General features: G+C 43.2%; 1 protein-coding gene and 1 non-coding gene across 2 annotated transcripts in view; one reads left to right on the top strand and one right to left on the bottom strand.

Moving 5' to 3' along the window:
• The window catches only part of LOC128573140 (Krueppel-like factor 7), a 75,818-nt gene that overhangs the window by 16,135 nt on the left and 33,054 nt on the right, over positions 1-26,629 (top strand). The window contains exon 2 of the mRNA XM_053573320.1: positions 19,692-19,880. Coding sequence (XP_053429295.1) covers positions 19,692-19,880 — 189 coding nt within the window. The remainder of the gene's footprint in view (positions 1-19,691; positions 19,881-26,629) is intronic.
• On the bottom strand, positions 14,009-14,115 carry LOC128573285 (U6 spliceosomal RNA). The gene has a single exon (XR_008376427.1). It is a non-coding gene; the product is annotated as a U6 spliceosomal RNA (small nuclear RNA).

Raw genomic sequence — 26,629 nt, 5'->3', positions numbered from 1 at the left:
CTAGCACTCTGGGAGGTTGAAGTGGATGGATTGCTTGAGTTCACAACTTCAAGATCACCCTGAGATAGAATAAGAGGCCCATCTCTAAAATTAGCTGGGCATTGTGGTGGGAGCCTGTTGTCTCAGATAATTGGGAGGCTGAGGCAAGAAGATCTGTAGCGCTCAAGAATTTGAGGTTGCTGTGAGCTATAACGCCACAACATCCTATCAGGGACAACTCAGTGAGACCCTTGTCTCAAAGAACAAAAAACTGGTGTCCTTTTTTTTTTGAGACAGAGTCTCAAGCTGTTGCCCTGGGTAGAGTGCAATGGCATCACAGCTCATAGCAACCTCAAACTGTTGGGCTTAAGCAATTCTCTTGCCTCTGCCTCCCCAAATAACTGGGAATACAGGCGTCCAGCTATTTTTTGGTTGTAGACATTGTTTGGCAGGCCAGGGCTGGATTGGAACCTGCCAGCTCCGGTGTATGTGACTGCCACCCTAGCCACTGAGTGCTACAGGCACCTGTCCTTATTTTAAGATTTTAGAAAAATTATCCTATTCTTCACATGGGACCGAAGGAAACCTTAAATAGCCAATTCAATCCGACAAAAGAACAAATCTGAAGGCATCACTTTACCAGATTTCAGGCTACACTACAAAGCTATTGTGTTCAAATCAGCCTGGTGTCGGCATAAAAATACAGACACAGACCTTTGGAAAAGGAAAGAAAATCTGGAGATAAAACTACCTTCATATGGCAATACAATCTTTGACAAATCAAACAAAAACATATACATACACTAGAAGAATCCCTATTCATCACAATGTGCTGGGATAAATAGGTAGCCACCTGTAAAAGACTGGAACAGGACCCACAACTCTCACCACTCACAAAAATCAACTCACAATGGAGAAAAGATTTGAACCTGAGACATGAAACTATAAAAGTCCTAAAACAGTATAGGAAAAACCCTTAAATATTATCAGCCTAGGGAAGGAATTAATATTAAGAACCCATTAGTGATCATAGCCACAACAAAAATAAATAGATTGCACCTGATCAAGTATAAAAAGTTTTGCACGTTAATAATTGCTGGGTGCAGTGGCTCACACCTGCAATCCCAACACTTGGGAGACTGAGACAGGTGGATTTGTCTGACCCCACAGGTTCGAGATCAGCCTGAGGCAGAGTGAGACCCCCGTCTCTACAAATAGCTGGGCATTGTGGTGAGCGCCTATAGTCCCAGCTACTTGGCAGGCTGAGGCAAGAGAATCATTTAAGCCCAAGAGTTAGAGGTTGCTGTGAGCTGTGACACCATAGCACTCTACTGAGGGCAACAGAGTGAGACTCTGTCTCAAAAAGAAAGAAATGAAAAATACAATAAATAAATAAATAAAATAAAAGCAAACCTACCATTTGATCTGCCTATCTCTCTTCTAGGGATTTATCCAATGAAATTTTACTATAAAGACACTTGTACTTGAGTGTTCAAAGCTGCACAGTTCACAATCACAAGGGCATGTGAACAACCCAGTGCCCATTGATTCATGAATGGTTGAGTAAATATAGCATACAAATATCACAGAATACTAACTACTCAGTCATTAAAAGAGATGGTGTTCTAGCATCTTTCATAACAACCATTCCTAACAATGGAATTAGAAACCATTCTCCTAAGTATTGCAAGACTGGAAACAATACAAAATTGAAACTAGCTGCTCAACATGCATAAGTTCATATGCAAGGAAAACAATAAAATTTAAGTAGTGGTGAGGGAGAGAAGGGGAAAGATACATTCCCACCCCATGGGTACACAGCATGTGTATACTACACACTTTCTGGGACAAGGACTCACCTATAAATCTGACTTCATCCAAACAAAAGTAAACTATGTTACCAAACCATATATACCCCATAACAATCTGAAATTTAAAAAGAAAGGTATAATTTGTGACATCAACAGAATACAATGTAAAAAGGCAGTAACTCTGTATGCAATTAAAAGTTTCCCACTTAAACTCACTCGGCCTGGCATGGTGGCTCATGCCTATAATCCTAGCACTCTGGGAGGTTGACACGGGTAGATTGCTTGAACTAAGGAGTTTGAGACCAGCCTGAGCAAGAGAAAGACCCCATTTCTAAAAATAGCCAGGGATGTGGCAGGCACCTGTAGTCCCAGCTACCAGGGAGACTAAGGCAAAAGAATCGCTTGAGCCCAAGAATTTGAGGTTGTTGTGAGCTATGAAGCCAGAGCACTCTACAGAGAGTGACAAAGTAAGACTCTGTCGAAATAAATAAATAAAATAAAAACACCAACAACAAAAAAAACCTTTCAAATGTTATCTATTTATGTTAACCACAAAGTAGACAGCTATAGTAGATACACATCTCAGTGCTTCCAGGGTAAAAGAAATAAGGACAAAAACAGGCCAGGTATGGTGGCTCCCACCTGTAATCCTAGCACTGTGGGAGGCCAAGGTGGGTAGATTGCCTGAGGTCACGAGTTCCAGACCAGCCTTAGCAAAAGGGAGACCCTGCCTCTACTAAAAATAGAAAACCTGGCTCAGCACGCATAGCAGTGGTTACAGTGCCAGCCACATACACCAAGGATGGAGGGTTTGAACTCGGCCTGGGCCAGCTAAAACAACAATGACAACTGCAAAAAAAATAACGGGGGGTTGTGGCGGGTGCCTATAGTCCCAGCTACTTGGGAGGCTGAAGCAAGAGAATTGTTTAAGCCCAAGAGTGTGAGGTTGCTATGAGCTCTGACGACACAGCACTCAACTGAAGGCGACAGTGTGAGAATCTGTATTAATTAATTAATTAATTAAATAAAAATCGAAATTAATTAATTAATTAAATAAATAAATAAAAATCGAAAAACTGAGGCAAAAGGATCACTTGAGCCCAAGTTGGAGGTTGCTGTGAGCTATAATGCCATGGTAGTCTACCCAGGGTGAAAGCTTGAGATGCTATCTCAAAAAAAAAAAAAAAAAGAAAGGAAGAAAATAATGAAAATATAGTAAATACATAGAAGAAAATGAACAGGGCGGCACCTGTGGCTCAAATGAGTAGGGTGCCAGCCCCACATACTGGAGGTAGTGGGTTCAAACCCTGCCCCGGCCAAAAACTGCAAAAACAAAAAAAAAGAAGAAAATGAATAAAAACATGTCACTAAAAAAAAAAAAAAAATCAATGAAAACAAAACAAGACAGGGAAACAAAACAAGAACAAAACAGTGATAAGACCTACAGAAATGAATAAAATTGAAGTTTTCACTTTCTTCTATAAAAATGAATTAAATCTATCAAAAGACATTTTAGCTTTCCTTTTCAGCATTCCTGAAACACACATAAGATGCAACTCTTAGCTCTTTACAAAAGACCCATTGTAGACATAAGGACACACATGGTCTAAAAAGAAAATATCTGAAAAATGTTATTGAATTCAATGTCCAATAACATAACACAATACATGTTATATCAAAAACTATCAGATAATATTGTATAAAGATAGACTAATGACCAACAAACACCTGAAAAAATGCTCATCAACTCTAATCAGGAGGGAAATACAAATAAAACCACATTAAAAAATCTCTTAACCCAGAGAGAATAGCTTACATCATAAAGCCTCAAAGCAACAGAAGGGATAACAAAGCACATTATATATGATAAAAGAGTCCTTTAATCAGGAATCAATCACAAGTATTAACATGTATGCACCTACCATCACAGTTCCCAAATACATAAAGCCATTTTTTACAGAACTGAAGCAAGAATAAGACAGCAGCACAGTAATAGGATAATTTCATACCAAAATTTCAATAATGAAAAGAAATAGAAGGACAAAAGTAAACAGAAGACTTTAACAACCCTATAGATCAATTAGACCTAAAAGACTTACACTGGACTCTAACTGCTCTCCCAATGACTTCCATACTATTTTGAATGGGAGTGATGGAAACTGGTATCCTTTCCTGTTCTCAGAGAAAAAGCTTTCAGCATTTTCCTCTTCACTATAATGTTAACATTGGTTTCTCAAATATGGCCTTTATTCTGTTTACAAACATACCTTCTATACTTAATTTCTTCAGTGTTTTTATCATAAAGGAAAGTTGTTAAATGCATTTTCTGTATCTATAATAGCTGTAAAAATTTAAGATATCCAGCAATAAACTTAATTTTTAAAAAGATGGGGGCAGAGCCCATGGCTCAAGGGGTAGGGCACCGGCCCCATATACCGGAGGTGGCGGGTTCAAACCCGGCCCCAGCCAAAAACTGGAAAAAAAAAGATGGACATCTATACTGAAAACTATAAAACATGGATGAAGAAATTAAAATACACATAAATAAACAGAAAGTTATCTTGTGTTAATGAATTGGAACAATAATTTTTATTTTTATTTATTGCAGACAAGAGTCTCAGTTTGTCGTCCTCGGTGCCATGAGTGCCATGGCATCATAGCTCACAGCAACCTCAAACTCTTGGACTTAAGCAATTCTCTTACCTCACCCTTCTAAACAGCTAGGACTACAGGCACCTGCCACAATGCCCAGCTATTTTTAGAGACGGGGGTCTCACTCTGCCTCAGACTGGTCTCAAACCTGTGAGCTCAAGTAATCCACCCGCCTCAGCCTCCCAGAGCGCTGTGATTACAGGCGTGAGCCACTGAGCCTGGCTGAAATTACTACCCAAAGCAATGTATAGATTCAATATAATTTCTATCAAAATACCAATGACATTTTTCACAGAAATTTATTAAAACTTAAAATTAGTATGAAAATAAAAAATACCCCAAGCAGACACAGCAATAATGAGCAGAAAGAACAACCCTGGAGGCATCACAGTATCTGCTGCCAAAGTTCACTAACAAGCCATAGTAACCAAACAGCATGGCACTAGCATCCAAACACTGATTGTCTCAAGGACATAATGATAAGTGAAAAAAGCCAGATGCAAAAACACACACTATGATTGTACTCACGTTTACAATCCTCCAAAAAGTTGGTATCATAGAAACTGAAAGTAGAACAATTATTCGATTATAACCAGAGACTGAAAAAGGGGAGGATGAAATGAGGTTTGCTAACAGAAACAAAACTACAATCAGAAAGAAGAAAAAAGTTTTGGTTTTCTTTTTGCACACAAGGATGACAATGGTTAAGAGTAAGGTATTCTATTACAAAATAGCTAGAAGACCAGCCTTTGGATTTTTTTACCACAAAGAACTAATGAATGAATGAGGTAATAGATGCACTAAATAGCATGATTTTATCATTACACAACATAATATGTGAAACATCAAATTTTCACATATTATTTTCACAGGCGCCTGCCATAATGCCCAACTATTTTTTGTTGTTGCAGTTGTCATTGCTGTTTTAGCTGGCCCTGGCTAGGTTCAAACCCAGCAGCCCCAGTGTATGTGGCTGGCACCCTACCCACTGAGCTACTGGCGCCGCCCAAAACTAAACGTTTTACCAAGTATGTGGTGCCCATTTAGTAATCTAATTTACTTCTTATATTATAACATGTAAATTGAGCATTTGAATTTTTTGAGACAGAGCCTCAAGCTGTCGCCCTGAGTAGAGTACTGTGGCATCAAAGCTCACAGCAACCTCCAACTCCTAGGTTTAAGCAATTCTCTTGCCTCAGCCTCCCAAGTAGCTGGAACTACAGGCACCCACCACAACGCCCAGCTATATTTTGGCTGTAGCTGTCACTGTTGTTTGGCAAGCCAGGGCTGGATTCGAACCCGTCAGCTCTGGTGTATGTGGGTGGCACCTTTGCCACTTGAGCTACAGGCGCTGAGCTGAGCATTTGATTTCAGAACTTTTTGATTTCAGAACTTTTTAATCTAAGAACCACAGACAAATCTGACATGTATTTCAGAAATTAAAACATACAGAAGGCAGCACCTGTAGCTCAGTGGGTAGGGTGCCGGACACAGACACTGAGGCTGGCGGGTTCAAACCTGGCCAGGGCCAGCTAAAACAACAATGACAACTGCAATAAAAAAAAAAAAAAAAAATTAAAAAAAAAGCCAAGCATTGTGGGCGGTGGCTGTAGTCCCAGCTACTCGGGAGGCTGAGGCAAGAGAATTGCTTAAGCCCAAGAGAGTTAGAGGTTGCTGTGAGCTTTGTGACGCCATGACACTCTACCGAAGGCAACATAGTGATACTCTGTCTCTAAATAAATAACATACATATGTATATTAATAAAAAATAAAAATAAAACGTACGGAAGAGTGACATAACAAGATGACAGGACAGGAGGTTTCTCACTCATAGCCCCCAGAACATGTGACAGCCAAGTCCAAACAAAGCAGCCTTTATGGGAGTTATGAATCCAGTCATAGTTTGTGACACCCTGATAGAGCCCAAAATTGAAAAGCACTATTTTGAGAGACCCAGATCATGACCAGGTGGCAGACTTGTAAATAATACCCTTGGCAACATAATAAAAAAATGACTACCTCTGGTTGAGCATGGTAGCTCACTCCTGTAATCCTAGCACTCTGGGAGGTCAAGGCAGGTGGATTGCCTGAGCTCACAGATTGAAGAACAGTCTGAGCCAGACCGACACCCCCATGTCTAAACAATATCCAGGCATTGTGGCGGGCAACTGTAGTCCAAGCTACTTGGGAGGCTGAAGCCGGAGAATCGCTTCAGCTCAAGAGTTTGAGGTTGCTGTGAGTTATGACACTATGGCACTCTGCCAAGGGCGACAAAGTGAAACTCTGCCTCAAAAACAAAAAAAAATTAGTGTAATTTAATATTTAATTAAAGGGAGATGATTTATATTCTAATCAAATTACAGAGCTTCAATTTCTGTAGAGTAACTTTATTTTTATTCATTTTTTGTTTAGCAGGATCTGTCTAGGTTTGCATGCTCCACCCCAGGTGCACAGGGCTGACACTCTAACCAATGAGCTACAGGTGCCCTATAGAATAACTTTTGAAAGCTCCAAAGGATTAGAAATTACTAAAACAGAAAATATCTGACATCTATCTATAATATTCCTGAACTTCTGAACCAAGTAACACTATGAACACACTTGTAACATGAGGCAAAAGCAGAAGAAGAAATGGTTTAACACAGAGGTCATCAGAAATACGCACAGACTTTCCTAAGAACCCACAGGGATGGGTAAGTAGATCATGCAGATGCTCACAGGGCAAGGGGAGAGGTCTGGTGGAAGATCACTGAAGGACAAAAAGAATCCTCAGATATTTTTCACAATTTTGAGGGGAATGAATCATCAGGTAACTTAAGAGCATAAGAAAGGAAATCTCCTTCTATGAAAGCAAGAGAAATAAATGTAGGCTTCTCAAAAAATTACTTTCATTGTAGACCCATCACCTGTGCCACCTGCTTCACTCACTCCCACCTACCTGGGTGTCTGGCTACTGTCTCCTCTCTCTTCACATTCCAGGGCTCTTCTGCTTGTTTCATAAAGGTGATCAGGTCCAGTTTAGAGATGGCAAGTTCTATTTTATTAGAAAAAGACACATACCTTTTTCTTGGAATGCTTCAATTTTCTTTTTTTTTTAATTGTTGGGGATTCATTGAGGGTACAAGATGTGTCACACACTGAGACTCCACCCCCCCCGCCTTCCCCCCCCTCTGCTGTCCCCTTTCCCCACCTCCCACTGTGACACTAACTGTCATTAATTGTCCACATATCAAAATTGAGTACATAGGATTCATGCTTCTCCATTCTTGTGATGCTTTATTAGGAATAATGTGTTCCACTTCCATCCAGGTTAATTCAAACGCTGTAATTAATGCTGCAATTGAATGCTTCAATTTTCAACTTAGTATTATAACTCAGTAAAGAAAAATATTTACAGAAAATTCTAGAAAAATATTCTCCTAAATACCACTGTCTGACCAAACATTTTAAAATGCGAACCTCATAGTTACCTTTTAAGTATGACTGAATCAAAAATAAAAAGAAGGAATTAGATTTTAAGACACAGACAATATTTTATATCACTGGATTTCTAAAATCATTGCTAGAATGAAACGTACAAATGACCTTAAGAAAGAAGATAGGGCAGCGCCTGTGGCTCAGTGAGTAGGGCACTGGCCCCATATACTGAGGGTGGTGGATTCAAACCCGGCCTCGGCCAAACTGCAACAACAACAACAAAAAAAATAGTTGGGTGTTCTGGCACGCACCTATAGTCCTAGCTACTCAGGAGGCTGCGGCAAGAGAATCACTTAAGCCCAGGAGTTGGAGGTTGCTGTGAGCTGTGTGATGCCACAGCACTCTACCGAGGGCCATAAAGTGAGACTGTCTCAAAAAAAAAAAAGAAAGAAGATAAATAGTGAGGTCAAACATAAAGATTTCTTTGTACTTTAACAAACCTCTAATCTTTATTTCCAGAAAAACAGGAATCTTTTTTTTTTTTTGGACACAGAGTCTCAGTTTGTCACCCTTGGTAGAGTACTGTTGCGTCATAGCTCACAGCAACCTCAGACTCCTGGGATCAAGTGATTCTCTTGCCTCACCCTCCCAAGTAGCTGGGACTACAGGTGCCCACCAAACGCCTGGCTATCTATAGAGAGGGGGTCTTGCTCTAGCTCAGGCTGGTCTCGAACCTGTTAGCTCAGGCAATCCACCCACCTCAGCTTCCCACAGTGCTAGGATTACAGGCTGGAGCCACCACTCCCGGCCTGAATAGCAGGAATCTTACGTACATACATATAAAGCACAAGCTCCCAAGACATATTCTGCAAAGCAAAGAAATAAAACTTATGAGGTACATTAGAAATTCTGGAGATAAGTAATTCTCACCCAAGGAAACCAGGTTTCTGTAGTTCTCTAACATCACATCTCTATATAAACTCCGCTGAGCAGGGTTCAAGCATGCCCATTCCCCTGGAGTGAATTCTATGGCCACATCCCTGAATGTCAATACTTCCTAAAATAAAAATAAATTAATAAATAACACATTGACCATGTGGTCATGGGCAGAGTTCTTAAGACCCAAATATTCTCACTCCTCCAGAGAGATTTCAACGGCCCCATAAGTAAATGTCAACAGCCTCTCCCCCCCAAAAAACAAATAAATGACTATATGGTAATGAACAGAATTCTTAGTTTAACCTACAATATAATGAGGTAATTAAGAGTACTGGCTCTGACATACACGAGTTCCACAAGAAGATACGAAAATGTACAGGCACTCTCTACCTCTATGGAGAGAAAATGACGTAAGAGCTACAAAATTAGCACAGATGCTATGCTTATGTAGAATATAAAATATAGAACTAAAGCATCAATACAAGAATTTTTTTTTTCCCAAAGAGGAAAACTGTAATTTTATTAACTTATTTCTTGTCCAGGTTCAAGGGTCAACGCACATAAGGCAAATTTCTCCCTGTGGAAGCAACCTAAAGAACGAGACCTACCCATACACTGCAGCATCCCTAGATCTATACAAAATTAAATAGGGAATCAGGCCTCAAGATCAATACCAAAAAGGACAAAAATCTGAGGGAGTTGGGAGGGTGATAACTTTTTAGACCCAACCTTTTATAGCCTATTGAAATATACATATATATATGTATTTTTTTTTTGGAGACACAGTCTCACTTTGTCACCCTCAGTAGAGTGCTGTGACATCATAGCTCACAGCAACCTCCAACTCTGGGCTTAAGCAATTCTCTTGCCTCCGCCTCCCAAGTAGCTGGGACTACAGGCGCCCACCACAATGCCCGGCTATTTTTTGTTGTAATTATAACTGAAGTTTAGCAGGCCTGGGCCAGGTTTGAACCTGCCAGCCCCAACGTATGTTGCCGGCGCCCTAACCACTGACATACAGACACTGAGCCCACCCTGCTATTTTTTTTAGAGATGAGGTCTCGCTGTGGCTCAGGCTGATCTAGAACCTGTGAGCTCAGGCAAGCCACCCACCTCCCAAATGCCGGGATTACAAGGGTGAGCCACCGCACCCGACTGATATATTTTTTTAAGCATAGCTCATTTTTTACTTCCCACCTTTCTCACCAAGGAATATACATTTGTGAGTACTATATTAACATCATATACAACCACTTGTGTCTGTTCCACAGATGGAAAACTCATGGTGAGTGAGAAGCATATTTCTCAAATTTTATTGGGTACAACAAAAAACTGGAGATTTTGTGATAATGCAGATGCTGATTCAGGAGGTCTGGGTAAGGCCTGCAATACTGCATTTTTAACAAGCTCACCAGTGATGCCCAAACCTCAGGTCCAAAGGCCACACTTTTGAATAGCAAAAAGGAAGAATAGCTGGACACAGTAGCTCACGCATGTAATCCCAGCACTTGGGAGGCCAGGGCAGGTGACTTTTCTAAAATAGAAAAACTGAGACAAGAGGATCGCTTAGAGCCCAAGACTTGGTAGTTACTATGAGCTACTCTACAGAGCAAGACCTTGACTCCAAAAATAGCTGGGCGTTGTGGTGAATGCCTATAGTCCCAGCTACTTGGGAGGTGGAGGCAAGACAATATCTTGAGCCCAAGAGTTTGAAGTTGCTGTAAGTTATGATGCTATGGCACTCTACTGAGGGTGACAAATGAGACTTGTTTCAAAAATAAAAAAAAAAAGAAAAAGAAGAGTATTCTTCTTTTAAGAGAATATTTTGCCAATTATCCAGTAAATAGTAGAGCTTGGGTTTTATCCCAGTTGATCTGAGTTAGTATTTATCTCAAAGGAACATACAGTCCAATATACAGAGACAACCCCAATGAAATGTTCAGCTTTCATAACTCAGAATAATGAAAACAAGTTAAAGTAGTAACCCCAAATAATATAATGCTCACATTTTATGCACACAAATAAATACAATATATACACGTTAAAAGTGGTAAAACTAGAACATTTGGGGGCAAAAATTATAAAAGATAATGAATCTCTGTTGATGATTTTTAAACATACTATGGAGATCACCACACACTATAATATGAAAAATAATCAGAGATATTGTTCCTGAATCTTGCATATTTTTTTGCTTTAATTTATTCTATGTGATTATTATAAAGTTTTAAGATGCTTCAATATTACATGTTACTTTTTTTCTCTAAAAATACAGAGAATAAACATGTATTTGTGACATGAGGAGAGAATAAAATAGAAACCTGTAAGACTGAGGCTTGTGGGTGGTGCCCGTAGTTCAGTGGGTAGGGCACCAGCTACATAAACCGAGGCTGGCAGGTTTGAACCTGGCCCAGGCCAGCTAAAAACAACAATGACAACCACAACAAAAAAAAATAGCTGGTAGGCAGCTCCTGTGGCTCAGTGAGTAGGGTGCTGGCCCCACATACCAAGGGTAGCGGATTCAAACCCAGTCCCAGACAAGTTGCAACAAAAAAACAGCCAGGCATTAGGGCAGGCGCCTGTAGTCCCAGCTACTCAGGAGGCCGAGGCAAGACAATCGCCTAAGCCCAAGAGCTGGAGGTTGCTGTGAGCTGTGACACTACAGTACTCTACCAAGAGCAACAAGGTGAGACTCTGTCTCTAAAAAAATAAAAAAAATAGCTGGGTGTTGTGGCGGGTGCCTGTAGTCCCAGCTATTTGGGAAACTGAGGCAAAAGAATCGATTAAGCCCAAGAGTTTGAAGTTGCTGTGAGCTGTGACACCACAGCACTCTACTCACAGAGACAGCTTGAGACTTTGTCTCAAAAAAAAAGGGCGACGCCTGTGGCTCAGTGAGTAGGGCGCCGGCCCCATATGCCGAGGGTGGCAGGTTCAAACCCAGCCCCGGCCAAACTGCAACAAAAAAAATAGCCGGGCATTGTGGCGGGCGCCTGTAGTCCCAGCTGCTCGGGAGGCTGAGGCAAGAGAATCGCGTAAGCCCAAGAGTTAGAGGTTGCTGTGAGCCGTGTGACGCCACAGCACTCTACCTGAGGGCGGTACAGTGAGACTCTGTCTCTAAAAAAAAAAAAAAAAAAAAAAAAGACAGACTTGTTTTAAATATACCAATCCTGAAAACACTATCTCCAGTCAACAAATGAGACAGTTTATTCTCCAAAAGAAGCCATGAGGAAAAGGGAGCTTTTTGCATTGAAAGTGATGGTTTATGGATACCACTCAGTAAATTCACCCAAGATAGCATTAATGTCAAAGAGGAAAGCATTAATGTCATAGTGAAAGAATATTGCAGAGAGCTCCTGAACTGAAAGAATGAAGTTACCATCAGCTGTAATGGGAAAATTGGTTATCAGGTGTCAATGACCACAGGTGGACCAAAATCACCACTGTGACATGAGAGCGAAAGTTAAATCATGAACAGAATCAAATTATAGAAAACAGAATCTGGAGGCCAGGCACAGTGACTCACGCATATAATCCTAGGACTCTGGGAGGCTGAGGCAGGTGGGCTGCTTCAGCTCACAAGTTCGAGACCAGCCTGAGCAAGAGTGAGAATCCGCCCCCCACCCCATCTCTATTAAAAATAGAAAAAGCAATTGTGGAGGGCACTTGTACTCCCAACCACTTGGGAGGCTGAGGCAAGAAAATTGCTTAAGCCCAAGAGTTTGAGATTGCTGTGAGCTGTGATGCCACAGCACTCTATCAAGGGAGACATAGTGAAACTCTCTCAAAAAAAAAAAAAAAAATAATAGAAAAAGTGAGGCAAGAGGATCACTTGAGCCCAACAGTTGGAGGTTGCTATGAGCTATGAGCCCCACGGGCACTCCACCCAGGGCAACAGCTGGAGACTCTGTCTGGAAAAAAAAAAAAAGAAAGAAAGAAAAGAAAGAAGGCTTGGCACCTGTGGCTCAAGCCGCTAAGGCACCAGGCACATACACCTGAGCAGGCAAGTTCAAATCCAGCCCAGGCCCGCCAAACAACAACGGCTGCAACCAAAAAATAGTCGGACATTGTGGCGGGTGCCTGTAGTCCCAGCTACTTGTTAGGCGGAGGCAGGAGAATTGCTTGAGCCCAGGAGTTGGGAGGTTGGTGTGAGCTGTGATGCCACAGCACTCTACCCAGAGTGACAGCTTGAGGCTCTGTCTCAAAAAAAGAAAGAAAGAAAACAGAATCTGGGGGAGGACACGGTGATAGGATGTGTTCAAATTGATCATGTGACCTTAACTAGAAGCCTGGGCTGAGAACCTCTTAGCTGAATCTTATCTCTCAAACTTTGCTGTGCACATAAATCATCTTGGACTCAGCACCTCACTTTAAGTCCTGGGCTTCTTCAGGTTTCCAAGGGGTCTAGGAAGTGGATTCTGTAAGAAGTCCTTCAAATACAGATGACACTCTCCCTAGATCCATTATCAGGAGGATTCATCTAGAGACAGCAGGCATAGCACAGAGTCCCTCATAGCCAACACAAATATTGTCCTGAAAGATCATATCCTTTGCTGGCCATTTAAAGTTTACAGAAGCCTGAAGAAGGCAGCAATGTCTGAGTGAGTCTGCAATCATACACATGTGCTAATGTGGTGTCTATTGAGCAAGGGCCAGGTGCTCACAAGTACGTCAAGAGCTGGAGACATCACAGTGTGAGAATTAATCTTCATAATACTACCATGTGAGTCAGATACATTCAGATGAAAGTCCCAGGTTTTTAATTTCCCTTCTGATTACCTGTCACTTATTTTAAGAAGAAAGCATATAAAATAAACTCTAAATACAGACGGGAGCAAGACAGAAAAGAGGGGTGGCAGTGTAGATCAGAGGGACTTTTTTATTTTTTGAGACAAAGTCTCACTATGTCGCCCTCAGTAAAGTGCAGTGGCATCACAGCTCACAGCAACTTCAAACTCTTGGGCTTAAGCGATTGTCTTGCCTCAGCCTCCAACTAGCTGGGACTACAGGCACCCACCACAATGCCTGGCTATTTTTTTTTATTATTATTATAGTTGTCATTGTTTAGCAGGCCCCGGCCAGGCTTGAACCCCAATGTATGTGGCTGGCACCATAACCACTGAGCAACAGACACCAAGCCTATATTTACTTTTATTATAACTTTTATTTATTTTTTTTTTAATTTTGAAGCTTTTAATGCACAAAAAGAACAAAAAAATATGGAACACTTCACGAATTTGCATGTCATCCCTGCGCAGGGGCCATGCTAATCTTCTCTGTATCATTCCAATTTTAGTATGTGTGCTGCCGAAGCAAGCACTATTATAACTTTTAGAGCAACTACTACATCTACAGAGATCAGAAAGAGGTTGCTAGGTGAAATGTCTCCAGACAAAAGTTGGGTTTTCTGTTGTTTTTGTTTGTTTGTTTGTTTGTTTTTTGAGACAGTCTCATTATGTTACCCTTGGTAGAGTGCTGTGGCATCACAGCTCACCACAACTTCCGACTCCTGGGCTTAAGCAATTCTCTCACCTCAGCCTCCCAAATAGCTGGGACTATAGGCATGCACAACACCCAGCTATTTTTTGTTGTAGTTGTTGCTGTTTAGCAGGCCCAAGCCGGGTTCAAACCCACCAGCCCAGGTATATGTGGCCACTGCCCTAACCAATGAGCTACAGGCACCAAGCCCAGACACAAGTTTTAATGAGAAAAAAGAAAATAAGGCCTTAAGGTCAGGCTCAGTGGCTCACACCTGTAATCCAAGCACTCTGGGAGGCTGAGGTGGATAGACTGCCTGAACTCAGGAATTTTAGACCAGCCTGAACAAGAGTGAGACCCTGTCTCTAAAAATAAGCCAGGCATTGTGGCAGGTCTCTACAGTCCCAGCTACTTGAGAGGCTGAGACAAGAGGATCACTTGAGCCCAAGAGTCTGAAAGTTTCTGGATGTTAAATACTAAGACTACTTCATCTGGTTTTCTCATGGCGAGATGAAATTAAGGCAATTGATTTATCAGTTTGCATCTCTAGACCCCTCCTTCTTGTTCTTCACCCAAGTGCTAGGACACTGGAATGGTGCCCGTCTAGGCACCAACCAAGGGGATTCCTTCTATAAGAGAAACAAACACTGGCTTGGCACCTGTAGCTCAGTGGTAAGGTACCAGCCACATAAACCAGGCTGGCAGGTTCAAACCCAGCCAGGCCCTGCTAAAAAAAAAAAAAAGAAGAAACAAACACTGGTTCAGTCTTTTCTCCCACTTTGGGGTGGAATCAGGATTAAACCCTGTTGTCAGCCTGACCCCAGTCTGCACAGGACATTCACAATTTCTACAAGACTCCCAGGTCCTACTTAGAGGGTCCCTAGTGATACTGGCTAATGCCCCAGTGATTATCCAAAAAGGAGATACTCAGGGGGGTCAAAAGAGAGAATAAACCTACCCTGGTGAAGCAGATGACCCTGCATCAGGTGTGTGCTGTTGCCTCTTCATGATCGGCTAATTCTGGGGTAAGAAGGACAGCACTCCCACTTCCAAAGGACCTCCCAACACTCAGTGACACAGTGCACGGGCAGGTACTGTTGTGCTCATGGCAATGAACCTGTCTTCTGGCTGCTGAGGGGCTTGTTACACTTACACCCTCTGCCACCAGAGTCTGCTTACACCAGGAACAGCTCACAACTAAAGCAGCTCACTGGACAGGATCTGAAAAATTCAAAGGTCACCACTGAAAAAAAAAATAAAATAAAGGAGGTATGTATGTAGGCCGGGCGCAGTGGCAGACCCCTATAATCCCAGCATTTGGGAGGCCGAGGTGGATGGATTGCCTGAGCTCACAGGTTCGAGACCAGCCTGAACCAGAGCGAGACCCCCTCTCTAAAAATAGCCGGGCCTTCTGGCAGATGCCTGTAGCCCCAGCTCCTTGGGAAGCTGAGGGAAGAGGATCACTTGCGCGAGTTTGAGATTGCCGTAAGCTATGATGCCACATAATATTGCTACTTACAACTCCTCCAAAATCTCAAACACTATCCTATTACTCCAAAGTCAGGTCTAGTATTAAAATAAGTCATAGCTGATATACTGAAACAAGGTTTTGACCAGGTGCAGTGTCTCACACCTGTAATCCTGGCACTCTGGGAGATGAAGGCAGGTGGACTGCCTAAACTCAGGAGTTGGAGATTAACCTAAGCAAGAGCAAGACTTCATTGCTAAAAAAATGGACAGGCGTTGTGCCGGATGCCTACAGTCTGAGCTCTTTGGGAGGCTAAGGCAAGAAGATCAGCTAAGCCCAAGAATTTGAGGTTGCTGTGAGCTATGATGCCATAGCACGCTATTGGGGATGAGAAAGTAAGATTCTTTTTTTTTTTCTTTTGAGACAGAGTCTCAAGCTCTTGCTCTGAGTAGAGTGCATGGCTTGATAGCTCACAGCAACCTCCAACTTGGGCTCAAGCAATCCTCTTGCCTCAGTTTTTCTACCTTTAGTAGAGACGGGGGTCTCGCTTTTGCTCAGGCTGGTCTCGAACTTGTGAGCTCAAGCAATCCACCCGTCATGGCCTCCCAGAGTGCTAGGATCACAGGCGTGAGCCACCGCACTGGACCCAGAAAGTGAGATTTTTGTCTCCAAAAAAAATCTTCTATCACAGCTACTGGGGGCCAAGAGAAATCATCTTAATAGAGAATGCCTGGCCAGATCCTGCACAAGGTAGAAAATTGCTACCAGAGCTTGCTTACAGACACTGGATTGGCAAATACTAGGCATAGAATATATGATTACACTGCTTTACTTATAAAAGATAAATATTTTGTAAGGTATAGGTGTAATGTATGTGGAATGTATTACTCAGAAACTAGTAAAAGGATTTGGATGCCTTGTGAAGATTATATTGCTACCACTGAAAAGATGTTTAATATTCATGCACAAAATAAATTATATAAGTATACAACTATTTGTAAAAGCAAGCAAACTAGGCTGGGTGCAAACTAGGCTGTGACTCATGCCTGTAATCCTAGCACACTCTGGGAGACCCAGGTGGGTGGATTGCCCTGAGCTCACGGGTTCAAGACCAGCCTGAACAAGAATGAGACCCCGTCCCTAAAAACAGCAGGGTGTTGTGGGGGGGACGCCTGTAATCCCAGATACTTGGGAGGCTGAGACAAAGAGGATCACTGAGCCCAGGAGTTTGAGGTTGCTGTGAGCAAACTAGCCTGGGCACTGGGGACAAAGTTTGTGTCTCAAATAAATAAATAAAGGAGTGTGCATGCTTATATTTAGGAAAAGAGTATATTAATTAGGGATATGAATGCTTTCCAGAGGAATTCCTAGTAGGACAACGGAAAAAATGTTCAGGGAATAACGTATGTTCTACCATGATAAATCCAACCCCAGAGTGGGAGAGATGTTTCCCCAACTGAGATAAGGTAAACAGCCACATAAGTATAAAAAAACTGTCCCAGAGGGGAGGTTATGATAGATAAACTAGGACCTTGACCCAATACTTTAATTAGATGCAGGGAGCATTTCAGATGTTACCCCCCAACTTTGAGAAAGACAGCCAAGAAAGGCTAGCAGATTGGGCTGAGAGTTCCCTCCTAGCTGGGACCAGTCTTTCTTTACCAAGAACCACCGCCACAGGGCCACTAACCATTACAATGCCTGATGATCTTGAACCAAAAGATGACTAATCAATACCATCCATAAGGGTATTTTCTACACCTAGGTTTAGTGACTGTATAGGCTTCTAGACTAAGGAAACTTCTGAGGAAGACACAACTTTCTCAGCTGCACAGGATTGAGATATATGGTGTTAATAAGATCACTACGCATTGGGCAGCGCCCGTAGCTCAGAGGGTAGGTTACTGGGCACATACACCCAGGCTGGTGGGTTCAAACCCGACCTGGTCCAGCTAAACAATGACAACTGCAACAACAACAACAACAACAACAAAAGCCGGGCATTGTGGCGAGCACCTGTAGCCCTAGCTACTTGGGAGGCTGAGGCAAGAAAATTGCTTAAGCCCAGAGTTTGAGGCTGCTGTGAGCTGTGATGCCACAGGTCACATAATGAGACTCTGTCAAAAAAAAAAAAAAAAAAAAGATCACTATGCATTGTGGTTGTGGGGACTTTTCCTAGGAGACACTTTTAGAAAAGCATACAAGATTAAGAATAGTAGAGGCGAGGGCGCCAGCCACATATCTGGAAGTGGAGGGTTCAAATCCAGCCCAGGCCCGCCCAACAACAATGACAACTACAACGAAAAAATAGTCAGGTGTTGTGGCGGGCACCTTTAGTGCCAGCTACTTGGGAGGCTGAGGCAAGAGAATCACTTAAGCCCAAAGAGTTTGAGGTTCCTGTAAGCTGTGATGCCACGGCACTCTACCCAGGGCAAGAGCTTGAGAAAAAAAAAAGAAGAATAGCATAAATAGGCCAGGGGCAGTGACTCACACCTATAATCCTAGCACTCTGGGAGGCTGAGGTGGATGGATTGCCTGTGCTCACAGGTTGGAGACGGGCCTGAGTAGGAGCAAGACCCCATCTCTAAAAAAAAAAAAATAGTCGGGATGGCACCTGTGGCTCAAAGGAGTAGGGCGCCAGCCCCATATGCCAGAGGTGGTGGGTTCAAACCCAGCCCCAGCCAAAAAAAAAAAAAAAAAACATAGCCAGGCATCATGTGGGGGCACCTGTAGTCCCAGCTACTCAGGAGGCTGAGGCAAGAGAATCACTGGCCTCCAGGAGTTTGATGTTGCTGTGAGCTGTGACACCACAGCACTCTACTAAGGGCAACAAAGTAAAACTGTGTCTCAAAAAAAAGAAAAAAGAATAACATAAACATGAAATAGTTATGAGTAGGCTGTAAGGGAGCTCTGACTGCCTTCTCATATCTACATATGCTACATCCACAGTAAGCTTCAGACTTCCAGGCTTGGTGGTAAGATATTTCCCTTTGTCAAGACTTATGGATTACTATTCCTTACGGATTTTGGATTAGCAAACTAGTGCTTTTTTAAAAATATTATGTCTCCCATTTAGTTATTGTATCTCTATATTATATTAGTGAGAAACTTCTTTATATTCTCAGTTTACACTGGGGAAACACTGATTAAATTAAATTTGCCTTGAATGCTTTCTGAGAGCAAAGCCAATCCTAATTTCTAGTGGAAAAACTAGAAATTAGGATTTCACTGCAAAACCCAGAAAGGTTATGCTGATGGAACAGTGTGGTGGATTTGAAATTCTGCTTATGCAAAGGAGAAGTCCTTCTGTGGAGTGTTAAAATAAGTAAATAGTTGCTAATTAGACTGAACTCACTCTAGGGCACTTGGTCGCTACCCAAGAATAACATAATCTAACTCAAATGCGTTTTATTTGTAAATTATTAACTTAGGAGAAACAATATAGACTTAACCAACTAGAAACCACCAATTAACCTCTGCTTATGTAACTAGACAATACCCAGCTGATAGTCAAAATAAGGCGACTACATAACTATAACCAAGTAATCATAAAGTACTCCCTCATGCACATTATAAAAGCCTGGCCTTCAAGCCCTTCCCAAGGACCTCCAAACAAAAATTATGCTTGGGACTCCCTGATTAATGAATCTGTTTGCTCTAATAAACGTTTTAATGTCTTAATGCCTTCATTTAATTTTTAACATGAGAGGAGGAATGGCAATGGAATTGGGATCCTCCTTCGAAGACCTTCACGTGGTCACTGCACAATCTGGGGAGACCTGGGACTGCGAGAACAGAGCTGCCCATTGACCAGAGCTCTGGTCAGGGTCGAAATCACGTACAGGAATGGGACAGGACACTCGAGGCGTTAACTGTGGTTCCAGCCCCCACCCTGTGGCCAGAGACCTCTGAGACCCAACCTGTGCCAACGGGGACATTGTGGTCTGTAGGCTCCGGGGCTGAAGGAGGAGGGCTGGGTCCCGCCGCGGTCAGTTACGGCCATTCCCAGCCCCCTCCAGAGCCCTCGGCCCACACACTTACGATTAACTGGCTCCCGTAGTGTCCTGGCATCCTCCTTACAGATCTTCCAGTACCCGCAGGTCACAGAGAGAGAGAGGCTGCGGAGGAAACACCTATACGTAGAGCGGACTAAGAGCTAAAGTCGCACAAAGCCCAGCTGGCCGGCGCGAAAGACAAATCAACCACCCGACGGTAGAAACCGCCCCTTCCTGTCCTGCTGAGAGACTGATTGGACGGTTCCACACCAGCGCCTCTGATTGGATAGAGTCTCAGACCCCTCCCCTTAAGGCTCTGAGTGACAGGAGATGGGATTCCTAACGCACCTGTCTGAAGCGACCACTTCCTGTTTGCAGTGAGCCCCAGCGCGGGCTGAGAACGTTTGCCTGTGGGGTTAGGTTCACTTATGAATTATAGGGTATTAAAAATAGAAAACAGGGGCTCCGCGCCGGTAGCACGGTGCTTACAGCATCAGCCACGTACACCGAGGCTGGCATGTTCGAACCCGGCCCAGGCCAGCTAAACAACAATGATAACTGCAACAAAAAAATAGCCGGGCGTTGTCGCGGGCGCCTATGGTCCCACCTACTTGGGAGAACTGAGGCAGGGCTTGGGCCCGGAGTTTGAGGTTGCTGTGAGCTGTGACGCTACAGCACTCTGCCGAGAGCTACATAATAAAACTATATCAAAATAATAATATGATTCAGTCAGGCCAGACGCGCTAGGTCACACCTGTAATCCTAGCACTTGGGAGGCCAAGGCGGGTGGACTGCCTGAGCTTACAGGTTCGAGGGCAGCCTCAGGCAGAGGGAGACCCACCCCCCAACCCCCATCTCTTAAAAATAGTCGGGCGTTTGGGAGGCTGAGGCAAGAGAATGGCTTGAGCCCAAGAATTTGAGCTTGCTGTGAGCTGTGACGCCACAAGATACTCTACCAAGGGTGGCAAAGTCAGACTATCTCAAAAATATAATAATAATTCAGTCAGTACCCTACAGTGTTCTTTTTTTTTTTTTTTTTGTAGAGACAGAGTCTCACTTTATGGCCCTCGGTAGAGTGCCGTGGCCTCACACAGCTCACAGCAACCTCCAACTCCTGGGCTTAAGCGATTCTCTTGCCTCAAGCCTCCCGAGTAGCTGGGACCACAGGCGCCCGCCACAATGCCCGGCTATTTTTTGGTTGCAGTTTGGCCGGGGCTGGGTTTGAACCCGCCACCCTCGGTATATGGGGCCGGCGCCCTACCGACTGAGCCACAGGCGCCGCCCCCTACAGTGTTCTTTTATTCATGGCTAATCCTATTTTATAGCCTTCAGTAGTATTCTTCAAATTGGTGTTTGGCACCATTGTAATCTCATTTCTGGATCACGAAATTATATATAGGATGGGCATAGTAGTTAGCAAATGTAATCCTAGCACTTTAGGAGGCTGAGGTTAGGAGTGTGAGACTAGAAACAAGAACAAGAAACCCTGTCTCTACAAAAAAAAAAAAATAGAAAAATTAGCTGGGCATGGTGAAACATGCCTGTACTCCTGGCTACTCAGGAGTCTTAGGCAAGAGAATCAGTTGATCCCAAAAGTTTGAAGTTGCAGTGACCTATGATAATACCACAATATTCTAGCCTGGGTAACAGAACATGACACTCTCTGAAGAAAGCAAACACAAAAGAAAGGAAAAAAAATTTTTAAACTCAAAAATATATAACATTGTTAGTGTCATATTCTTAGTAAGAGTTATTTATTTATACCTAAAAAACCTGGGTTGATTCCTGGTTGAGACAGTTTACTGGGCTGGGAGTTAGGTGGTAACTCTCCCTATCTTTGCCTGAAGTTCCTTATCCATGGTGGGAATATTAGCAACAGTTTTACAGAGTTAAATATTTAGGGAGTGACTGCATGCAAATATGTGGTAGTAATGACTACTCAATCTAAGTGCTATATGGAGGGCAATAAATATGCAAACAAAACCAATTCTTTTTGTTGTTGTTGTTGAGACAGAGTCTCACTTTGTCACCTTCAGTAGAGTGCAATTGCATCATAGCTCACAGCAATCTCAAAGTGGACTCAAGTGATTCTCTTGCCTCAGCCTCCCAAGTAACTACAGACACCTATTTTTAGAGACAGGGTCTTGCTCTGTCCCAGGTTGGTCTTCAACCTGTAAACTTAGGCAATCCACCAGCCTCGGCCTCCCAGACTGCTAGTCTTACAGACGTTAGCCACCGCACTGGCCTTAAGTGATTCTCTTGCCTCAGCCTCCGGAGTAGCTGGAACTACAGGCACCTACCAGGATGCCCTGCTATTTTTAGAGATGGGGTCTCATTCTAGCTCAGGCTGAGCTCAAACAATCCACCTGCCTCTGCCTCCCAGAGTGCTGGGATTACAGGCATGAGGCACCAGGCATGGCAACCTGAGTGTCTTGAAGGGTCCATTGTTTTAAAGTCTCAAATAAGGCTCAGGCTGGTGGACGACTTGAGCTCAGGAGTTGAAGACCAATCTGAACAAGAGTGAGACTGTCTAAAAATCACCGGGTTCTGGCTCTGCACCTGTGGCTCAAGCAGCTAAGGCGCCAGCCACATACACCTAAGCTGGCGGGTTCAAATGCAACCTGGGCCCCCCCCCCACAACAGTGACGGCTGCAACCAACAAATAGCTGGGCTTGTGGCAGGCACCTGTAGTCCCAGCTAAATGGGAAGTGAAGGCAGGAGAATTGGTTGAGACCAGGAGTTGGAGGTTGCTGTGAGCTGTGATGCTATGGCACTCTACCCAGGTGACAGCTTGAGGCTCTGTCTCAAAATAAATAAATAAATAAATAATAAAATAAAAATCACCGGGTGCTAAGGCAGACACCTGTATTCCCAAGTACTTGGGAGGCTAAGGCAAGAAGATCACTTGAGACAGGAGTTGGAGGTTGCTGTGTGCTATGACAAACAGCACTCTACCCAGGGTGACAAAGTGAGAACCTCCTCAAAAATACATAAATAAGTAAATAATAAAGCTTCAAATAGCAGAATTATTCCTCTCAGCCCAAAGGATTCTGGCATATGTCCAGCTTATTGCTAGTGAAAGCTGATGCAAGATCTTGACTACAGAAAGGCATAATGGAGCAGCCACAAAGCTCTAGACATTTTACATTACCTAATTTTTTCTTTTTTTGAGACTGAGTCTCACTTTGTCACCCTCCATAGACTGCCCTGGTGTCACATCTCACAGCAACCTTCAACTCTTGGGCTCAAGCGATTCTCTTGCCTCAGCCTTCTGAGTATCTGGGACCTCAGGCACACAGCTATTTTTAGAAGCGGGAGCTTGATGCAGGAGTGATGTAATCTAGACAACTTGCACACTGCAGGGCTCACCAGCAGGACTTCCTGGGGGCCAGTCTACTTTTGCTTGAGTTGTTCAGTAGGTCATTCTCTCCAGGTCCTGAGGATAACCTGATCACTGATTGGAATGTATGAAGGTTATATGAGACAGGTCAAGGGGCCTCTTTTTAAGTGGTTCAGAGTGTGGCCATTGAAATTAAAAGATTTTACGTATTAAAATTCAATATATTAGGCTCGGTGCCTGTATCTCAGTGGTTAGGGTGCCAGCCACATATACCAGGGCTGGTGGGTTCAAACCCGACCTAAGCCTGCTAAACATCAATGACAACTGCAAAAAAAAAAAAAAAAAAAAATAGCCAGGCAGTGTGGCAGGCACCTGTAGTCCCAGCTACTTGGGAGGCTGAGGCAAGAGAATCACTTAAGCCCAAGAGTTTGAGGTTGCTCTGAGCTGTTGTCCCGACCCGCGGGACAGCAACGGGGGGCCGCAGGAACCACCTAAAGGAGAAAAACAAACAAGGGGTGTGAGAAAGGGAGACAAGACAGTTTTCTGATCAAGTCTCCAACTTTATTGAAAAAACTTGTGCCTTATAAGCATTACGGGGAAGGTGGGTGGGTCTTGTTGGGAGGTTCAGAGGAGTTGTTAACTGGGGATTGGCTAGAGTAAGTAAGATGGGGCATAAGGTGATTGGTTGCCTAGTTGCCAGGTAAAGTTACCGGGAAAAGGTAAAACTGTTTTTTACTTAAAAAGGAAGTAAGGCCAAGCTGTACCTTATATGGCTTCCAACATCTCCTCCCTTTTTGTTTTAAGGAGGTGGGCATTAACCGAGAGAGGGAGTAGTGACCTGGCTCCTCTCGTGGATTTCCCAGATCCACATTTGTTATTTGCGGTATCTTTTGGAGAGGAGAGGTAAGCGAAATTTTTGATACCAACCTCTATGCAAGCCAGGTTTGCTCTCAGAGAAAAATCAGAGGGGGTCTGATCCTTCATTTGACTTCTCCTTGGGATCGGGAGGTCGAAGGATTGTGGGACCTTCTCTTGCAATTCCTTGCTGTGCACTCAACTCGGTGCCCATACCCTTTTTTCCTTTTATTAGGAATGGGTAAGTGTACCTCTGATCTATACACTGCCCTCATTATGAGGGGAAGCCATGAGATAAGGAATGGTCAGCTTCCTGGTCAGATAAAGCCAGGCGATGGTAGTGAATTTGAATTGGTTTTGCTAGGGCAGAGTCTATTTGTTGTTTAATGAAGGTGGTGACCTTTTTGAATAGCCAGGGGCCGAAGGAAAGGATTAATAGAAGACCTGAAAGGGGGCCTAGGAGTGGGAGGAGATAAAGAAGAAGTCCATTGAGTCCTGACCAAAGGGGGTTATCACGAAGTTCCTTTCTTCTTTCTTCGAGCTGGTCTTGCAGGTTTTTTATCTTGTCTCGAACAATGCCTGACTTGTTGGCGTAGAAGCAGCATTTTTCCTGTAAAGCCAAACAGATACCTCCCTGCTCTGCCGTGAGGAGATCTAAGCCTCTACGATTTTGTAGGACTACTTCTGCTAGGGAGTCTATTTGATCTTGAAGATCGTGAATTGTTTCAGAAAGAGCTGAAACATCCTCTATTAGTTGATGAGACAGTTTGTGGTAGGAATGTATAGATATTCCTGTTCCGGTAACTCCTGTGGCCACTGCTGTAGTGATGCCTAGTCCTGCTATTAGTGGGATAAGTTGAATAGCTCTTTTAGAGTGTGGATGTCCAGCTATATAATCAAGACTGGGGAGAGGAACAGGTTGATCTCCTAGTATAATAGAGATATCAGGGAGTAGTTGGGCGGTTACGCAATAGCCTGTCCAGTTACCTGGTAGGGCCGTGTAGGCCAAATTTCCTCCGCATACAAAAACATGTCCAGGAGGGGGGCACCGGTGTGAGGTGATGTTAGAAATGGAGGAGCAGTTTGTGAAGGTGATGCTTCCTAAGTCTACATCATACTTATTGTTCTGGGGAGGTTTGTATATACAAGGGGTTTGTGTAAATTCTATAGGTTGGACTCTAAAAGGTAGACTGTCGCTACAGTTTAGATGTGAGTTGTTTAGATGTGAAGTGGAGGTGTTTGTTAGTAGGGCTAGGGGCATAGGTGTGCCAAGAGTTAGACATAGCCAGCAGTTTTCCGCGAGGGTTGGGTTGGAATTATTTAAAGCTTTGAAAGTGGCTTCTAAAATATCAGAGGTTTGGATGTCGAGATCTATGTCTCGAGATTTAGGTAAAGCTAAGGGGTGGTATTGTAGGGGAGTATATTTTTCTTTAATTATTTTTTCAATTTGTTTTTGGACCGCATCTTCTCTTACCCTATCTGATGGCCAACCGCCATCAGATGTGTGAATTGGTGGTTTTAGTGGCCAGCAAACATTTTTGCCAATAGTGCCTAAGCAGGAGGCTTGGGCATATTTGGAGTGTCCCAGGTTATGAGTAGAATCAAGCTCACCTCCAAAGGAGCCAGAATAAGTTCTTTGTAAAATGGCTGTTAGATATGTGTTGCCGTTTGTGTGGGTGCACTGTTGGACACTATTGTAGCACACAGAGTGCATTTGATTGGTTATTTCGCACTCCGTGGGACAAGGTCCTGGTTCGTTTTGAATTGGGAGTATTATTTTGGGTGCATTAACACACTGCCAGTTTTGCTTATGTCCTCCTCCTACCTGTGACGTGAAAGTTAAATAGGCGGTTTTGCCGCTGCAATCAACTTGGCTAGTATGGGAGGTGGGTATTATTGTAGTTGTTCCTCCCTTACAGTCACAAGGTGCCCCATATAATTTTTGGAGTAGTTGTTCTGTGGTAATTGGGGGCCCTATGCCACCTAGGGTAGTGTTTAATAAGGTAAAGAATATTATGGTAGGGTAGAAAACCATGGTTTTGATTGATTTTTGTTCTAGCAGGTAGGAGTTTATTGAGAAGTAGTGTCTTCAGGAAGGTTGTGTTCCAGGGCCGTATCTGTAGGGGAAGATAAAGTTTTCTCAGGGATTTTCCCTGGAACTGATAGTGTTACGGAGGGGTTGATGGGTTTGATTAACCGTTCTGGGAGCCAACGAGGTCCGTCTTCTTTGGTATCATATATACAGGCATGTCCTCGACCCCAAATGAGAACGGGATCGGGGCCATTCCATTTTAAAGTAAAGGGATCTTTCCACATGACTTTAGCATATTGGGTGTTTGTTTCTTGGTGCCAGAGTCTGTCAGCTGCAGACTTTCCATGGTAATCTAATTGCAAGAAGTTTAGGACAAATAGAGCATGGTTAAGGAGGTTACGAGGGGAGCCTTTGGTGGGATAAAAGGAGGTAGTTTTAAGTTTGTTAATTGTGGTTTTTAAGGTTTGATGTGCTCTTTCAACGATCCCTTGGCCTTGCGGGTTATAAGGGATCCCCGTAATGTGTTTGATTTTTAATTGATGGCAGAATGATTGAAAGGCTTTGGAAATGTATCCAGGGCCGTTGTCAGTTTTGATTTTTTGAGGTTTATTCATGGTAGTAAGACATTGGAGAATATGGGCTATGACATTTTTTGTGGCTTCACCG

The sequence above is a fragment of the Nycticebus coucang genome, chromosome 20 (genome assembly GCF_027406575.1).
Source record: "Nycticebus coucang isolate mNycCou1 chromosome 20, mNycCou1.pri, whole genome shotgun sequence".
Lineage (NCBI taxonomy): Eukaryota > Metazoa > Chordata > Mammalia > Primates > Lorisidae > Nycticebus > Nycticebus coucang.
This window is presented reverse-complemented; position numbering and strand designations above follow the sequence as displayed.